Raw genomic sequence first — 14,237 nt, 5'->3', positions numbered from 1 at the left:
ATCTTTGGATACACTTTCTACATAGACGTGGAAAAGAAAACACAATGTGTCGTCGAAAAATAAAAAGATGGGGAGAAATGCGGAAAAATAAACATGTTGTAAACTCAAATTAGAGTCTTCTGTATCTGGAATGAATGTATTCTTGAGTCTATAAGGTAACAATAATATAATAATAAGATAACCTTGTTTGAATTGTAAAATGGGTTTGGCTAAATACAACCTTTGACTAAAACTAAACTAAAATGGTCCTGGACAATTCTGACTAAAATAAGACTAAAATGCTCAGACTTTTAGTCGACTGAAACTTGACATGACTAAAAGGAGAATGAACGTGACTAAAACTAATAAAAACTAAAATGATAGCTGGACCCAAAGACTAGACTAAAACTAAAGTTGAAACAGACTGACAAACAACACTCCAGGTAGGTTTTGGTGTTGAACTACAACGGTCTGAGGGCCGGTCGTGCAACAGAGCCGGAACGAGGAGCGGTGGAGAACTGACCTCGCTCCACACCAGCATGGTACCAAAGATGACTTGGAGGCCGTCAAAGAAGTTGTCTCCTATGATGATGACCGTAGCGCCCCCTGTGGTCCACCCCTCGCTGGGACTGATGGCTTTAATGCAAGGCGCTGCTCCTGGTGGGAACATGCCAGCCAAGATTACAGCCAAGAGAGAAGAAAGAGCAAAACAAATATTAAAACATTGCTGACATTTGGCATGCGTCTGAAACAAAAAGACAGGGACATAACTATTGGATAAAACCCAACCATCCACCTCTGGCATGTGAAACTCTATGAGTCATGGTCGAAAGCAAAACCATGGTTTTGTTTGAATAATCAATCAGTCTCTGTGCAGGGGAGGGTTAGAAATCTGGCTTGTAGCGCCGTCATCCCTGTTGCATCTGTGCCTCATAATTCTTCACGCTACACCCTGAGTCCCGGCCCTCAAGATCACCACATCATATTTCTCTGCAGCGCATGCTGCTCAGATACCAAACCCTTTCCAGTGTGTTTGAGGACTAATTCTGGCGTTAAACTCATCTGTGGAGTAACATGAGACAGAGGAAAGAAGTGCTGAGGTTTTATGTGAAGCTTTCGGTTTCTCTTATTCGAAACAACTAACTCACTGTGCTTTTCACAATATATCCTGGTTTTAAAGTACGTTTTTGAGTTTGTTTATGCCACCGCTTGATTGACATAAGATTAAGGCTGCTATGACGCTCTTGAAAGTACGCACTAATGGTTTAGGATTCATCACATTACTTCAAACGGAAAGGATCCAGTTATCTTATGTCACTTCAATGGGGAACACTGTGAGTTTAAGCCTATATGATACAATCCCCCATGAAAACAACAAAAGCCTGTCTGTCAGACACCAGCCCTCTCCGTAATGTAAGCGTGTGATTTTCAGCATTCAGTCGAATTACAACAAAACCCTTCTGTCTGGGTATATTTATGAGATTGAGCATAATGATATTAGACCATGCAACACACACACACACACACACACACACACCCACGGAGCATCACCATGAAGTGTGTGTGTAGTGAGCAGGATTAGCCAGATGGAGGGGCAGGAATCACCTGATAGGATTAAACCATCAACCATCTGGTGGCCATGCTGCTCACACACATGTGCGCACGTGCACACACACACCCACACACTCGTCCACACTCTTGTGTTACCATGTTCTAGGTAAGATGGTGTTCCCTCCACAGGGTCCAGTCTGCGGGCCCGTCGGCCATGTTTGGAGTTGTTGTGGACGAACATGTTGTCCGAGACGGCCAGGACGTGTCCCTCCACGCTCACCGTAGTGGACACCACCACCTGAGGACACGCAGGAGACGGGACAGGACGACCAGAGTGAGCGGAGACAAGACGGGCAAGATGGGGATATTTAGAGGAGACAGGAGAGGGAGAAAAGGATGCCCATTGGTGGGAGGAGAGGAAGTGAGGGAAAAGCAAAGGCAGAGTGGAAGTAGAGGAATCATAATGTCGAGGGGTCAAGAGATCTTCATAGGGAGGAATTACAAGCATGAAACTGTGAAAATCTCTTAGAAAGTAACTAGTTATCACAGCTATTACCATAATCCTCAACACAGAGTAAGTCACTCTTTCTGTGTATGTGTGTGTGTGCGTGTCTTTTTTCACTGTTTAACAGTTCCTGATGGGTCCGGCCCTTAATTACCTCCCAGGGAAACAGAGCTGTCTTTTTCTGGTTCCACTACAATAGAGCTGCACAATTAGAGGCCCAGATATGGTCACACACTTGCTACTGTATGACTGTCTGTCCTGTCTCTCGCCCGCAGAGACACAATGTAACCATGCAGAAGAAACACACGCATACTACACACACACACACACACACACACACACACACACACACACACACACACACACACACACACACACACACACACACACACACACACACACACACACACACACACGTCAGGGTAATAAATCTATCCATATCTTCTGGCCGTCGAGTATATCCACTCAGCCTCAAGTGTCGTCTTCCTGATTGTGTTGTAGCCGTGAAGATAAAGAAATAGTAATGACTACGCAGACTTAAATAAATCTCCTTCTTTCTTCTCTCGCTGTTTTGTGTGTGTTGTTTTGTTCTGAATAGCTCGGGTCCTGATCTCGTGTTTCCTGTAAAAGCGCTTAAAGCTTATTTTCGTACATAGAAACCCACCTATGCATCCGTTTACACCCCCACACACACTTCTTTGTTCATGTGCTGCAGCAACCATAAACTGATGTGCATTATTATTATTCTTTATGTCAAAAGAAGACAGCCAGATGTAAAATCAAACTATTAAAAAGAGGATTAGGCAAACCTTCTAGGAAATGAAAGAGTTGAGTGATAAGTTATAAAATATGATGGTGTGTACCTGGAATCTCCTCATGTCTCTTGGGTTTCCTGCATTCTTTAAACAGTTCTGGTTGCACTTGAGGAAAAACTTCAGGAAAAATCTGTTGAGACAGAGGAAAAAGCCATTAATGAAGTTAACAACCGAATAAGAGACCCAGACAAAAACGACCTCCCTCCAGAATACGAGCTGGAAACCGGTCTCCAACATACGGTTCAGGCAGATCCCCGAACACAAGTTCATATTTCACACTGTGATTGTTGCTGTTTGTCAAAATGTATTTTCTCTGTGTATTTTTCTTGCAGATATATGGAGGGATTGTTTCTGGCCTCAAATCTACAGCATGATAGTTTGAAATACCACAAAACATTGGATACTAAGAAGGAAAGTAGCTCCACACACTCCAGGAAAGCTGAAAATATGTGGCTGTGAGTACGTTTAACATCTTAACTTTGACTTATGTAAATCTGCTCTTAGCTGGACTTCCAAATTCAACATTATGCAGATTCATTTTTCAAACCAAGGAAACCTTTTCCTAGTCTCTTGTTTCCTCCAGGCCTAAACCTAGTAGTTAGCAACATCTAAAAGTTTGCTGTAGCTGCAGACTCAAAGACTAATGCCTCATTTCCACGTGATCCTGTGCACTCATGTGATATGTCCAGAAGATCTGCATTCATTCCCACGGGAACCTCCCCCAAATAGCAAAATACCAGTGAGTCAACGTGGAAATATCATCAGGCAGAAACACTGAAGCCATGTTGAGGGCTGGCCTGGCGACAAACTAAAATACGTTGATTCAACATTGATTACACATCAGCATTAGAATCGGATGATTTTTTGATGCTTGATCCACCATCAATTGTCAACCTCAACCAAAAATTAACCATATTTAACCATAATTCAACATTGAATGAACATATTTTGCTATCTGGGCCGTCATCTCTCACGTAGCCTACTTGTGAAACTCTCCTTTTTCTGGAGTGCTTTTTTCGTGTGGTGGGTTTTGGAGACTTGTACACTTTGCGAGCATCCAGTACCCTAACCCTAACCCTAACCCTAACCATAACCCTAACCTTAACCCTAACCCTAACCCCAACCCCAACCCTAACCATAACCCTAACCCTAACTCTAACCATAACCATAACCCTAACCCTAACCCTAACCTTAACCCTAACCATAACCATAACCATAACCATAACCCTAACCCTAACCCTAACCTTAACCCGACCATAACCATAACCATAACCATAACCCTAACCATAACCTTAACCCTATACCGTAACAATTTTAGTATGTGTTATCGTGAGTTAGGCTAACATAAATTTCACGGTGTGTATTCTACGACTAGCAAGCAGGTAAACTGGTGAAAATGATCCACAAAATGGGCCACACAGCTGTTGGACACTTTTTCACTAATATATATCGTGATTATTCCTTTTGTTTTGGTCACAATTTTCCATTTATTTGAAAAATGATTTGTGAAAAATAAAATTGAGCAAGTTCCTTCCAGTTGAGCAGCATAATATGCTGTGTGTGCCCCCCATTGCAGGTTGCAGCGTATTTGGTGTTTTTATTCCACTGTGGAGGTTAGAAAAGGGCAACTCTGTTGACATTGGGCGTTTGAAATGAGGCCATATGCCTTAACGGCAACAAACACATCCCGGTTGTTTTGGTGTGAGCCAGCTGGCCAGCCTGGCAGAAGCAGCATGACAAAAACATGAACACACACATGTTCATGTTTGCATGTGCATGTGTTTGGACCGGCTCGACACAAACAATACGCCACAGCAAAACCACACTCACACACAAACACACACTTTCTCCTTCTTGTGACTACATTTTGTGTTAACAAACATGTACCATATTTTGCGGACCATCAGGCGCACCAGGGTGTAAAACGCATGATAAAACATATAAAGCGAAACAAACAGTCTGGTAAGTCGAACTTTATTCAACTCGTTCAAAATAACGTACATCGTTCAGTTGTAACTAAAACAGAAAAATAAACTCACATTTTTCTTCCACGAAATCCACCAATAAAAAGTGGGGGGGTAAGCATAGTCCTGTTCTCTGATTGGTTCATCGTTGCCAGCGATAGCAACCACCTGAAGTTAGTGTGAGGTTGCAACAACACTGTATTCCAACATTTGATTATAACTGATTATGATACAGATTTGAAAATTGGGTTTTCGCTAAAAACCTAACGTCGGCGTCTAATTACAGTAAGGTAACAGTACTGACTACATGTTGGATGGTGGTTGCTTGCCAGTACTACATAGTTGATTATCTAACGTTGTCTGAAGTTGCAACCCGTATCCAACCAAGGGCCAACTTTAATGTGTCTGAACGTCCGACCATCAATCAAGCGGAGCGGCTCCGTCGCTACCAAAGTCACTAAAACAATAAATAACACCAAATAATTCTGGTTCGAGGTCAGTAAGCACAACAAAATGTATACATAAGGCGCCCCAGATTATAGGGCTGGAGACACTGCTGATCTTTGAGAAAATTTAAGGATTTCAAAGCATAAAGCACTGTAATACTTTTTTCTTCTAAAGATTTCACTGACCAGACCACCACATGTAAAAAGGTTAAAGTTAAAATGGACACTCAGATTTTATTATCATATGTAAATTGTTACTGAATTCTTGGAGATTACGTAAACCCGCGTCTGCTTGTGAGACTCGCTACAACTCTGTATCATCTCTGTGGCTGAAGTTGACGCTCTGCTGATCCAGAAGTGACAGCCTTTGTCCCGCAGCAGGAGAACAGAGCAACGGTGTGTGTGCACACACACGGCCCACATGTGCGTGTGTGACGGTGCAGCACAGCTCAGTGGCAGGTCTGAGTGTAAAACTCTGCATTAACGAGCTCAGGCTTCGTTAGAACAGCGGCGCTGGGATTCTGCATGCCTAATTATGTTGACCCCTCACCCCTGGGTGACAGTCTATCACAGCTGAGGACAGCCAGGGTGACCTGCACTGACCTCCCTCTGTCTAGTCCTCCTCACAACACTAGCACAGCGTTAACACTAGCACCTCAGCTGACCTTCTGCTGCAGATCTGTGTAAAGGAGGCGATTGGTGAGGCTCACACACTTGCCTGCTCACATGCCCGATACATGAGAAGACTAGAGCGCCAGTAAAGCAAGAGTTCAAAACTGTGAGCAGCTCTCTGATGTCGGTGAAAGTCCTGAATTTGGCACGTTCAAAGTAAAACTCATTTGAACACAAACAGTGGCCTCTGTAAATGCTGATGCAGAGAATTTCGTCCCTTTTGCTCTCCACATCAACTGTATTCTTGTATACAACTAATATGATTGTGCAGCACTTCTTGGCCTGCAAATAGACTAAAAGACAAACCAGAATGCTTCTGGTATTAACATTTGGTCTCCTGGCCACAGATATATTCACATATGTGCTGATCTAATAATGGCAGATGAGTATTTTTAGCTCAAAATGAACTTACCAGTTTATCTAGTATCTGCATGAACCCATTGTCTCATGGATCCGTTATAAAAACCTGCTGCACAGTTGACCCAGCTTTTAGTATTACATGAATACTTAATATGAAGTTACTAAAACCTGAGAAAATTACAAAAGAAGGGATCATATATAGGAACAAACCAGTATTGAACAGACATCCTACCTGCACTGTAAAGGAATTTTCATAGTAGTTCACAGTAATATAACTTCACTCTCAGCTATTAATGACTCAGAATCATGCACTGTATATTTTTGTGTTGTGTAAATCTGAACAGTAATACTGACATTTATAAGCTACCTCAAACATGATGATTCATATGATAACCTTATTTTGGCCCATTATTTTAGTATGGGCTTCTGCTAATATTGTTATATTATCATCATTCAGTAGTATTTTAACAGTTTATATTATTAAATCACTAACAAGAATGTATTTATTGCAATTAGAAGCTTGTTTTCGATCTGCAGGAGAACTGGAAAATAACTTACAGTTTCCCCATTTCCAGCACTAATCTACTACATCTGATCCCCTTTTGCTGGTTTATCGATGTCTTTTTCAAGTATCTTCTGGCGGCCCTCGCTATCGTCTTCAAAAAGATGTGTGCTGTTCAAGCATAAGATACAAAAAGTAAACCAAACTAAAATCCCAAGTGCATTCCCCCGACGAGCCAAGTGTGGGCTTTAACTTGATCTTTATGTAAAATACTGTTGCTAAACGCACTTCTCTAATATTTACTTCTACTGTAGTATTCATTGATAAACAAGAAAAAGAAAGACCATATTTCAATCACACCTAAATCAGGACCACAATCAGTTTAATCAGTGTACTGTATTTTAAAACCAAACATTTCAGTGTGTGTCCCTGGTTAGGTCATTATCGTTCCTATTTCCATCTACCACTTGACTTCGTCCGTCTAGATCCTTTGAGCGTTTTCTCTCATTGATATCGTGCTACAGCTTCTACATTTTAATGTAGTGCCTGAGCATCCCTCTCCCTCATTCACTTGACCCCATCTGGCCTAATCAGCCCTGCTGCAGCGACACACACACAAACACACATGCACACACTCACACACTCACACACACACACAAATTGATTAGCTGGTCCAGTCTCTGGTCGTTAAGAGGCCTCCAATTAAACCAAGCAATTATAAAAATCTGAATGATGTCGGGGGGTGGGGGGTCCACTCCTCTTCCATCTACTATCCCACTCCCCAACCTCCACAAGATCATGTTCAAGTGATAACGGTGCAGTTGGCCTTCGCTGTTTGTTGACAACTTGACATCAGAAATGCTGCAAAAACACATATTTCTTTCTTTGTTAAATCTTTGTTTTTTATTTTCAAATAATCTTTTTGAATGTCTTCCGTGACAGACAGTGATAGTCCTGATATGGTAACATTGAGAGAGAGAAAAGGGAAAGTTATTCTTAAATGACAATGACATAAAGGGCCCGATTTACTAAAGGTTTGCGTGTGTAAAAACCTGTGCAAACTTGACAGCACCCGCAAACCAAAGTGCCAACTGATCTACTAACAGCGTGCAAAGACGACTGCGTCTCTCAAATGCGCAAAATAGCACACGCAATTCATTTAGTACTTTTGCCCTGATGAATAATCAATATGGGGCGTACCCGCCAGAAATCCTAAATACTGGGAGGGAAAGATGCAAATTGGTCCATTTACCACGCCTAATGAGATTTACCAAGCCTGAAAGTTTTTGCGTGGATTGTGATTGCGTCTGTATTTAATACGTTCGAAAGGAAGGTGCTAATCTCCACATGCAAAAGGAGAAATATTTTATTTGAATGTTAAATCGAGTATTATTCAGCAAAAGGTTGCCACAGGAGGCACATTCATTTTTTTATTTGTGATAATAAATAAATCACGTGTTTTCATGGAGAAAAAAGTGTTTCTCATTGTGCGCCTATACTTGTTCTGCAGTCATACCCCGGTGTTAATGATTCATGTTTAAATGCGCTCATGGATTGGGGTAAAAAAAAAAAATCGGGTAAATGGTTATTGATGTCATTAATTAATGACTGCTTACTGCTTACTGTGTTGTCTTCCATAATATTTGTAAATATGTATAATATAAACTCCTAAGTATGTGTTTGTGTGAGTGTGTATATATAAATATATTGAAGTGTCAGTGTGTTGTTTTTTTTCTTGGTCTACTTATCATTGAATATACGAGGGGGTGCTTTTCACGGCAGGGGTGCTGAATACAACAATTTGCCTCTTCCACTAATATCTCTATAACTCCAACTCGTCAAATTTCATTTTGCGCTTGCGACTATATCCTACTTTCCATCCACTCTCCATGGCGCAAAGTTTCCGCCGCAAACCGTAAGACGCACAACACCTCATTTAAATACTGAGGTTTGCACCTGTTATCAATTGCGCACGCAATCTTAGTTGATCACCCGCAAAACACACAACAACAGCACGTGCAAACTTTTTCAGTGCACACGCAATTTAGTACTCTTTATTTAGGATCTTAGTAAATCGGGCCCAAAGTGTACACTTCCAGAGCTGAGTCAGGGACTTTGGCCCTTCCAACACGTGTCCATCAATCAGCCAACTAGATGTAAGGTAGAGAAAACTAGATGCTCCTGATAAATGAATTGCTGCTCTGTGATCGTGGACAAATAAATCTCTATTCTGTGACTGAACAGCCCAACTTCCAAACAATAAAATATACCGTCACCATATCAAAGAAAATCATAAAGAATCAAATCTCCCAAATGTTTGTATTACAGTATTTAAAAAGAGTTAGTGCATACTTACACCCTTCACATCCGGGTTATGACCACTAATAATATCACCACTGTGATTTGTTTTCTTGCTTTCATGCACTTTCATGAAGTACACTGCAATGGTGTGCAGTATGAGTGAACAGCCCTGCTGCCAAACAAGATGTACAACATCTAAGTGCTGCATTTTGCAAATATTAACAGTTGTTTTAAGCCTTTAAAACTAAATCCACATGCATAAACAAAAGTAAGCACATTTTAACAGCATAAACGTCAACCTGCACACAATAGATGTACATTTGTACAGTCATGGGAATCCCTGATAAACTATGCTGTTAGTTAGCCGCCTCGTGAAAGGAAAATTAACTTTTATGATATTCCAATATGAGCATGTATAAAACTGCTATGGCTGAAACTGCACATAAGATACCGGGAACTTTTCAAAGAACCAAAGCTCTATCAGAATGTTGCTTCTGTTTCACGCGTGATTTCTGTAAATACATGCAACAATTGTGCAGATTAGATCAGACATCTAAAAAAATTATGAAAAATTAAAGCTGCAAGCAGCGATGAACGGGCCCTCGCACTCACGTCCACCGCCCCCCATAAGCATATCAGAAATGACACCACCCACGACTCTCTATGTCAAACCATTCAAAAGTTATTGCAGAAAAAAGGGACAACCAATCAGAAGAAGGGGCAGGGCTAATTCAGGCCAATGAAGGTCAAGGACTCTATACAGAATCGGATGACACCACCCACGACTCTCTATGTCAAACCATTCAAAAGTTATAGCAGAAAATCGGGACAACCAATCAGAAGAAGGGGCGGGGCTAAATAAGGCCAAAGAAGCTCAAGGACTCATTACAGCGTCCCATGACACCACCCACGACTCTTTATGTCAAAACATTCAAATGTTATAGCAGGAAATAGGGACAACCAATCAGAAGAAGGGGCGGGGCTAATTTTCACCAATTATGGTCAAGGACTCAATACCGAGTCCCATGACACCACCCACGACTCTTTATGTCAAACCATTCAAAAGTTATGGCAGAGAATAGTATTCTAGGGGGCGCTGTTGAGCCGTTAGGCCACGCCCATTAATGCAAACCATGAAATATCAAATTTATCGCCAGGCCTGGCTTGGGTGCAAAATTTGGTGACTTTTGGAGAACTATCAAATATGGACCAATCAGATGAAGGGGAGGCACGCTTTTTGGCGTCTAGCGTCGCCACGGTAACAAAAAGTAATGCGCGTAGTCCCAGGATGGAGACGCACATTTTGATGTATAACACATCTGGGTGCACGTTACGGTTCGGGCCGTATTAATTGCCGAAGGAATTACATAAATTGCGCCAAAATTACACAATTAATTCAAAATGGCTGACTTCTTGTTCGGCTTCGCCCATGGCGCCAAGAGACTTTTCTTTAAGTTGCGACATGATACAGGTGTTTACCGATTTTCGTGCATGTACGTCAAACCGTATTGTGGGGCTTGAGGCACAAAGTTTTCCGGGGGGCGCTGTTGAGCCATTTTGCCACGTCCATTAATACAAACCATGAAATATCAAATTTATCACCAGGCCTGGCTTGCATGCAAAATTTGGTGACTTTTGGGGAACTATCAAATATGGACCAATCAGATGAAGGGGGGTGCGCTTTTTGGCGTCTAGCGTCGCCACGGTAACACTTTTGAAAGAGAAAAGTAATGCGCGTTGTCGCAGGATGGAGACTCACATTTTGATGTATAACACATCTGGGTTCACGATACAGTTCGGGACGTATAAATTCTCAAAGGAATGGCATATATTGCTCCAAAATTACGCGATTAATTCAGAATGTTCAAAATGGCCGACTTCCTGTTCGGTTTCGGCCATGTCGCCAAGAGACTTTTCTTTAAGTTGCGACATGATACAGGTGTGTACCGATTTTCGTTCATGTACGTCAAACCGTATTGTGGGGCTTGAGGCGCAAAGTTTTTTCTATCTGAACCAATCAGATGAAGGGTGGGCGCGCTTTTTGGCGTCTAGCGTCGCCGCGGTAACGCTTTTGAAAGAGAAAAGTAATGCGTGTTGTCACAGGATGGAGACTCACATTTTGATGTATAACACACCTGGGTGCACGTTACGGTTCGGGCCGTATTAACTGCCGAAAGAAGGCATAAATTTCGCCAAAATGACACGATTCATTCAAAATGGCCGACTTCCTGTTCAGTTTCTCGACATGACGCCAAGAGACTTTTCTTTAAGTTGCGCCATGATACAGGTGTGTACCGATTTTCGTGCATGTAGGTCAAACCGTATTGTGGGGCTTGAGGCACAAAGTTTTCCGGGGGGCGCTGTTGAGCCATTTTGCCACGCCCATTAATGCAAACCATTAAATATAAAATTTTTCGCCAGGCCTGACTTGCATGCAAAATTTGGTGACTTTTTGGGCACGTTTAGGGGGGCAAAAAGGCTCTCCTTTTGTCAGAAGAAAAAAGAAAGAAAGAAAAAAATTCCTACAGATACAATAGGGCCTTCGCACTGAAGGTGCTCGGGCCCTAAAAATGACTGAAGGAAAAAAAAAGCAGCTATACATCCAGTCAGTGTCGATCACCGACTATCGTAAAGTCAATTCAGAATTCAAGCAACTCCATTAGGACTGATGATGAGCCTGGAACCTGAAGGGATCCCTAAAGGGATCATCAATAAGTTTGCTAACAGACTGAGTCAAGTGGATGTAGCGCTCATGTGTCTGACAAGGAACAAACACTCCAGCCATGGGACAAACTCCCAACAAAAAAGATCCATGTACAAGGTCATCTCTGAGCCGAGCTTCACCTCTATCACCTCTACATCTGAACATACTTGATGGCCTTTATTTATCTGTAAAAAAAAACATGTAGAAATTCTCATGTATGTAAAAACAAATTATTAATGTATTTTTTGTTTTGTTTTTTTTTTATGTTTATTTGATATGGACATAGCAATTACATTGGACAAACCAGATGCATTGTTGATGCAAGTGTTTTAGCACAAGTGGTAATTCGCAACACTATTCATTTACTCATGCATATGATGAAATTATAAATGAAGTTTAAATAAGTTTTAATGGATTTTTTAATTACACTAACAGTGGTATCAAAAAATACATTCTAGAAGAGTGATATAGAGAATTTTTTTTTTTGGGCTCTAGTGGCCCTTTATTCAAGCTGCAGATATGAAAGGGGTAGAGAGAGAGATCAGGGATGACATGCAGCAAAGGTGCGCAGGCCGGGATTAGAACCTGCGACCGCTGCAGGAGGAGGACTGTAGCCTCAGTATATGAGCCGCTGCTTAACCCACTGCGCCACCGAGCGGCCCTGATATAGAGAATTTGAAGGATTCAATAAACTCCTATTTACAGCGGAAAGTCAAAGGAACCCACCTATTATTTAAGGAGAACGTGTGTTTGGCCTCTTTACAGACATCTGCACTGACTCTGTTCTCATCTCTGCTATTAGGTTAGTTTTTTTTCTAAATTTTTTATTTATTTATTCTTTTTTAATCATAGGTGCTGCTCTGTTTTCTTAGGTGTTTCATTCAGGCATCTGATGTGTGGAGCATTTTGCTATAGTTGTTTTATGTCAGGCTGCGTTCCTGCACTTGCTTTGAAGCAGCTTCCACTGTTCTGATGGTTGTTGTGAGACTGAGCTGCACATCGCTGGGATACTGCTGGTTAATATGCTCCAACAGATGCGTGAAACGTGTACGGCAGCTTTTGATCTCAAGAGCATCATCTGAGTCGTCGCTGGAAACAGTAGAAGTTGTGTACTGTGGCGAAGTAGATTCCAGCTGCTTGAAATACTAGACTAAGCAAAGCAGAGGTGTACTCATCCAAACAAAAACCCTCAGCGCCGCAGGCCTTTCACCAATATTCCTAAATATTTGTGATCAAATTTGAACAGATACTGTTAGCGCCAGTGGTTTTCAAGCCATAGACACGATGATAATGTAGTAAAACATAGCTGCGTTTTACTTTTAAGGCCTGGTAGCCATTACGACAGGGGTATTCAACTAGATTCGGCCGGGGGCCACATCTGCAAAAGGACTGTATGGAGAAGGCCGCACAATTTGAAAATGTGGGGGTTTTCAAAATGTATTTTGCACTCAAATACGAAGACTTATGTAAATATAATACATTTGAATATATCTAGTTTACATATGAATTATGTATTAATTGTCTCCAGATTTAGTAATTGTGAATGTTAAATATAATATTCAGATAAAGAAATATTATTTTGAATGCAAGTTCATTTTGAAACCATGCATTGTGCAAACTTAATGAAATTGATATTGACCTACTTTTAATAAAACACGCCATAATGACAAAGCACCACTTTCCACCAAGATTTCCTTATTTGAATATTATACTAAGCATTGAGCACAAGCATTTTAGTCCATAGTAGCCAGTTTGATGTTATAAATAAGCAACCAAAATATTAACCATAAGCTCCTTTATTAATGACACATCTGTGCATTATATCCGCAAAACAAAACAATCACGAATTATAGGAGGCTTAGAAGTTCCATCTGAAATGCAAAGTCCTCACTTATTCAAATGAAAAAAATTTCAGGCCAATCCTAGAAGCCTAATGATGTAAACAAGTCCTCTATAAACGGAGGTTAATAATAATGTGACAAACATTAACACTGTGCAACACTGGCAAAAAATCTGAAGTAAAAAACATCTCCAACAGAGATTAACATGTACAAACACTATGCATCGTTAACCAACTAAAAAAAGGCTACCAAGCATCTTAAACTTAAAGCGACACTACGTAACTTTTCCACCTTAATATAATATTTCCAGAGTCATTGTGATGGAACATCAACTTCCAACAGGTTTAATGAACCTCTGTCATGGTCTGAGGGGTCTGCATCGCCTTCACTGGCACTATGTAACTTTGAGGAGCATGGTAGGAACCCTTCTATATTACTGGTAAAGCACTACCGCTTTTGTCCAAAGGAGACGCCAAACTCAACAAAAGCTGAAAGTTAAGTTGTGCTGCTTTAAATGCGATATGCATTCTCTGCACACATTACAAATAAAAATCGCACCTTGTGTGAACGCATTCCTGGCATGTCTGTCTGCCTGTG

The 14,237-nt window shown here is 41.2% G+C and overlaps 1 protein-coding gene across 6 annotated transcripts in view; it reads right to left on the bottom strand.

The window, feature by feature from the left end:
- The window catches only part of LOC133459522 (transcription factor COE1-A-like), a 106,247-nt gene that overhangs the window by 28,483 nt on the left and 63,527 nt on the right, over positions 1-14,237 (bottom strand). For all 6 annotated transcript variants that reach the window (XM_061739543.1, XM_061739544.1, XM_061739545.1 and 3 more), the window contains exons 7-9: positions 2,899-2,980; positions 1,687-1,828; positions 503-636 (exon numbers count right to left, since the gene is read on the bottom strand). In XM_061739543.1, the coding sequence (XP_061595527.1) occupies positions 503-636; positions 1,687-1,828; positions 2,899-2,980 (358 nt within the window). The remainder of the gene's footprint in view (positions 1-502; positions 637-1,686; positions 1,829-2,898; positions 2,981-14,237) is intronic.

Source organism: Cololabis saira, chromosome 14 (genome assembly GCF_033807715.1).
Source record: "Cololabis saira isolate AMF1-May2022 chromosome 14, fColSai1.1, whole genome shotgun sequence".
NCBI classification, from domain to species: domain Eukaryota; kingdom Metazoa; phylum Chordata; class Actinopteri; order Beloniformes; family Belonidae; genus Cololabis; species Cololabis saira.
Note: the sequence above shows the minus strand (reverse complement) of the source record. Positions and strands in the feature narration are given on the sequence as shown.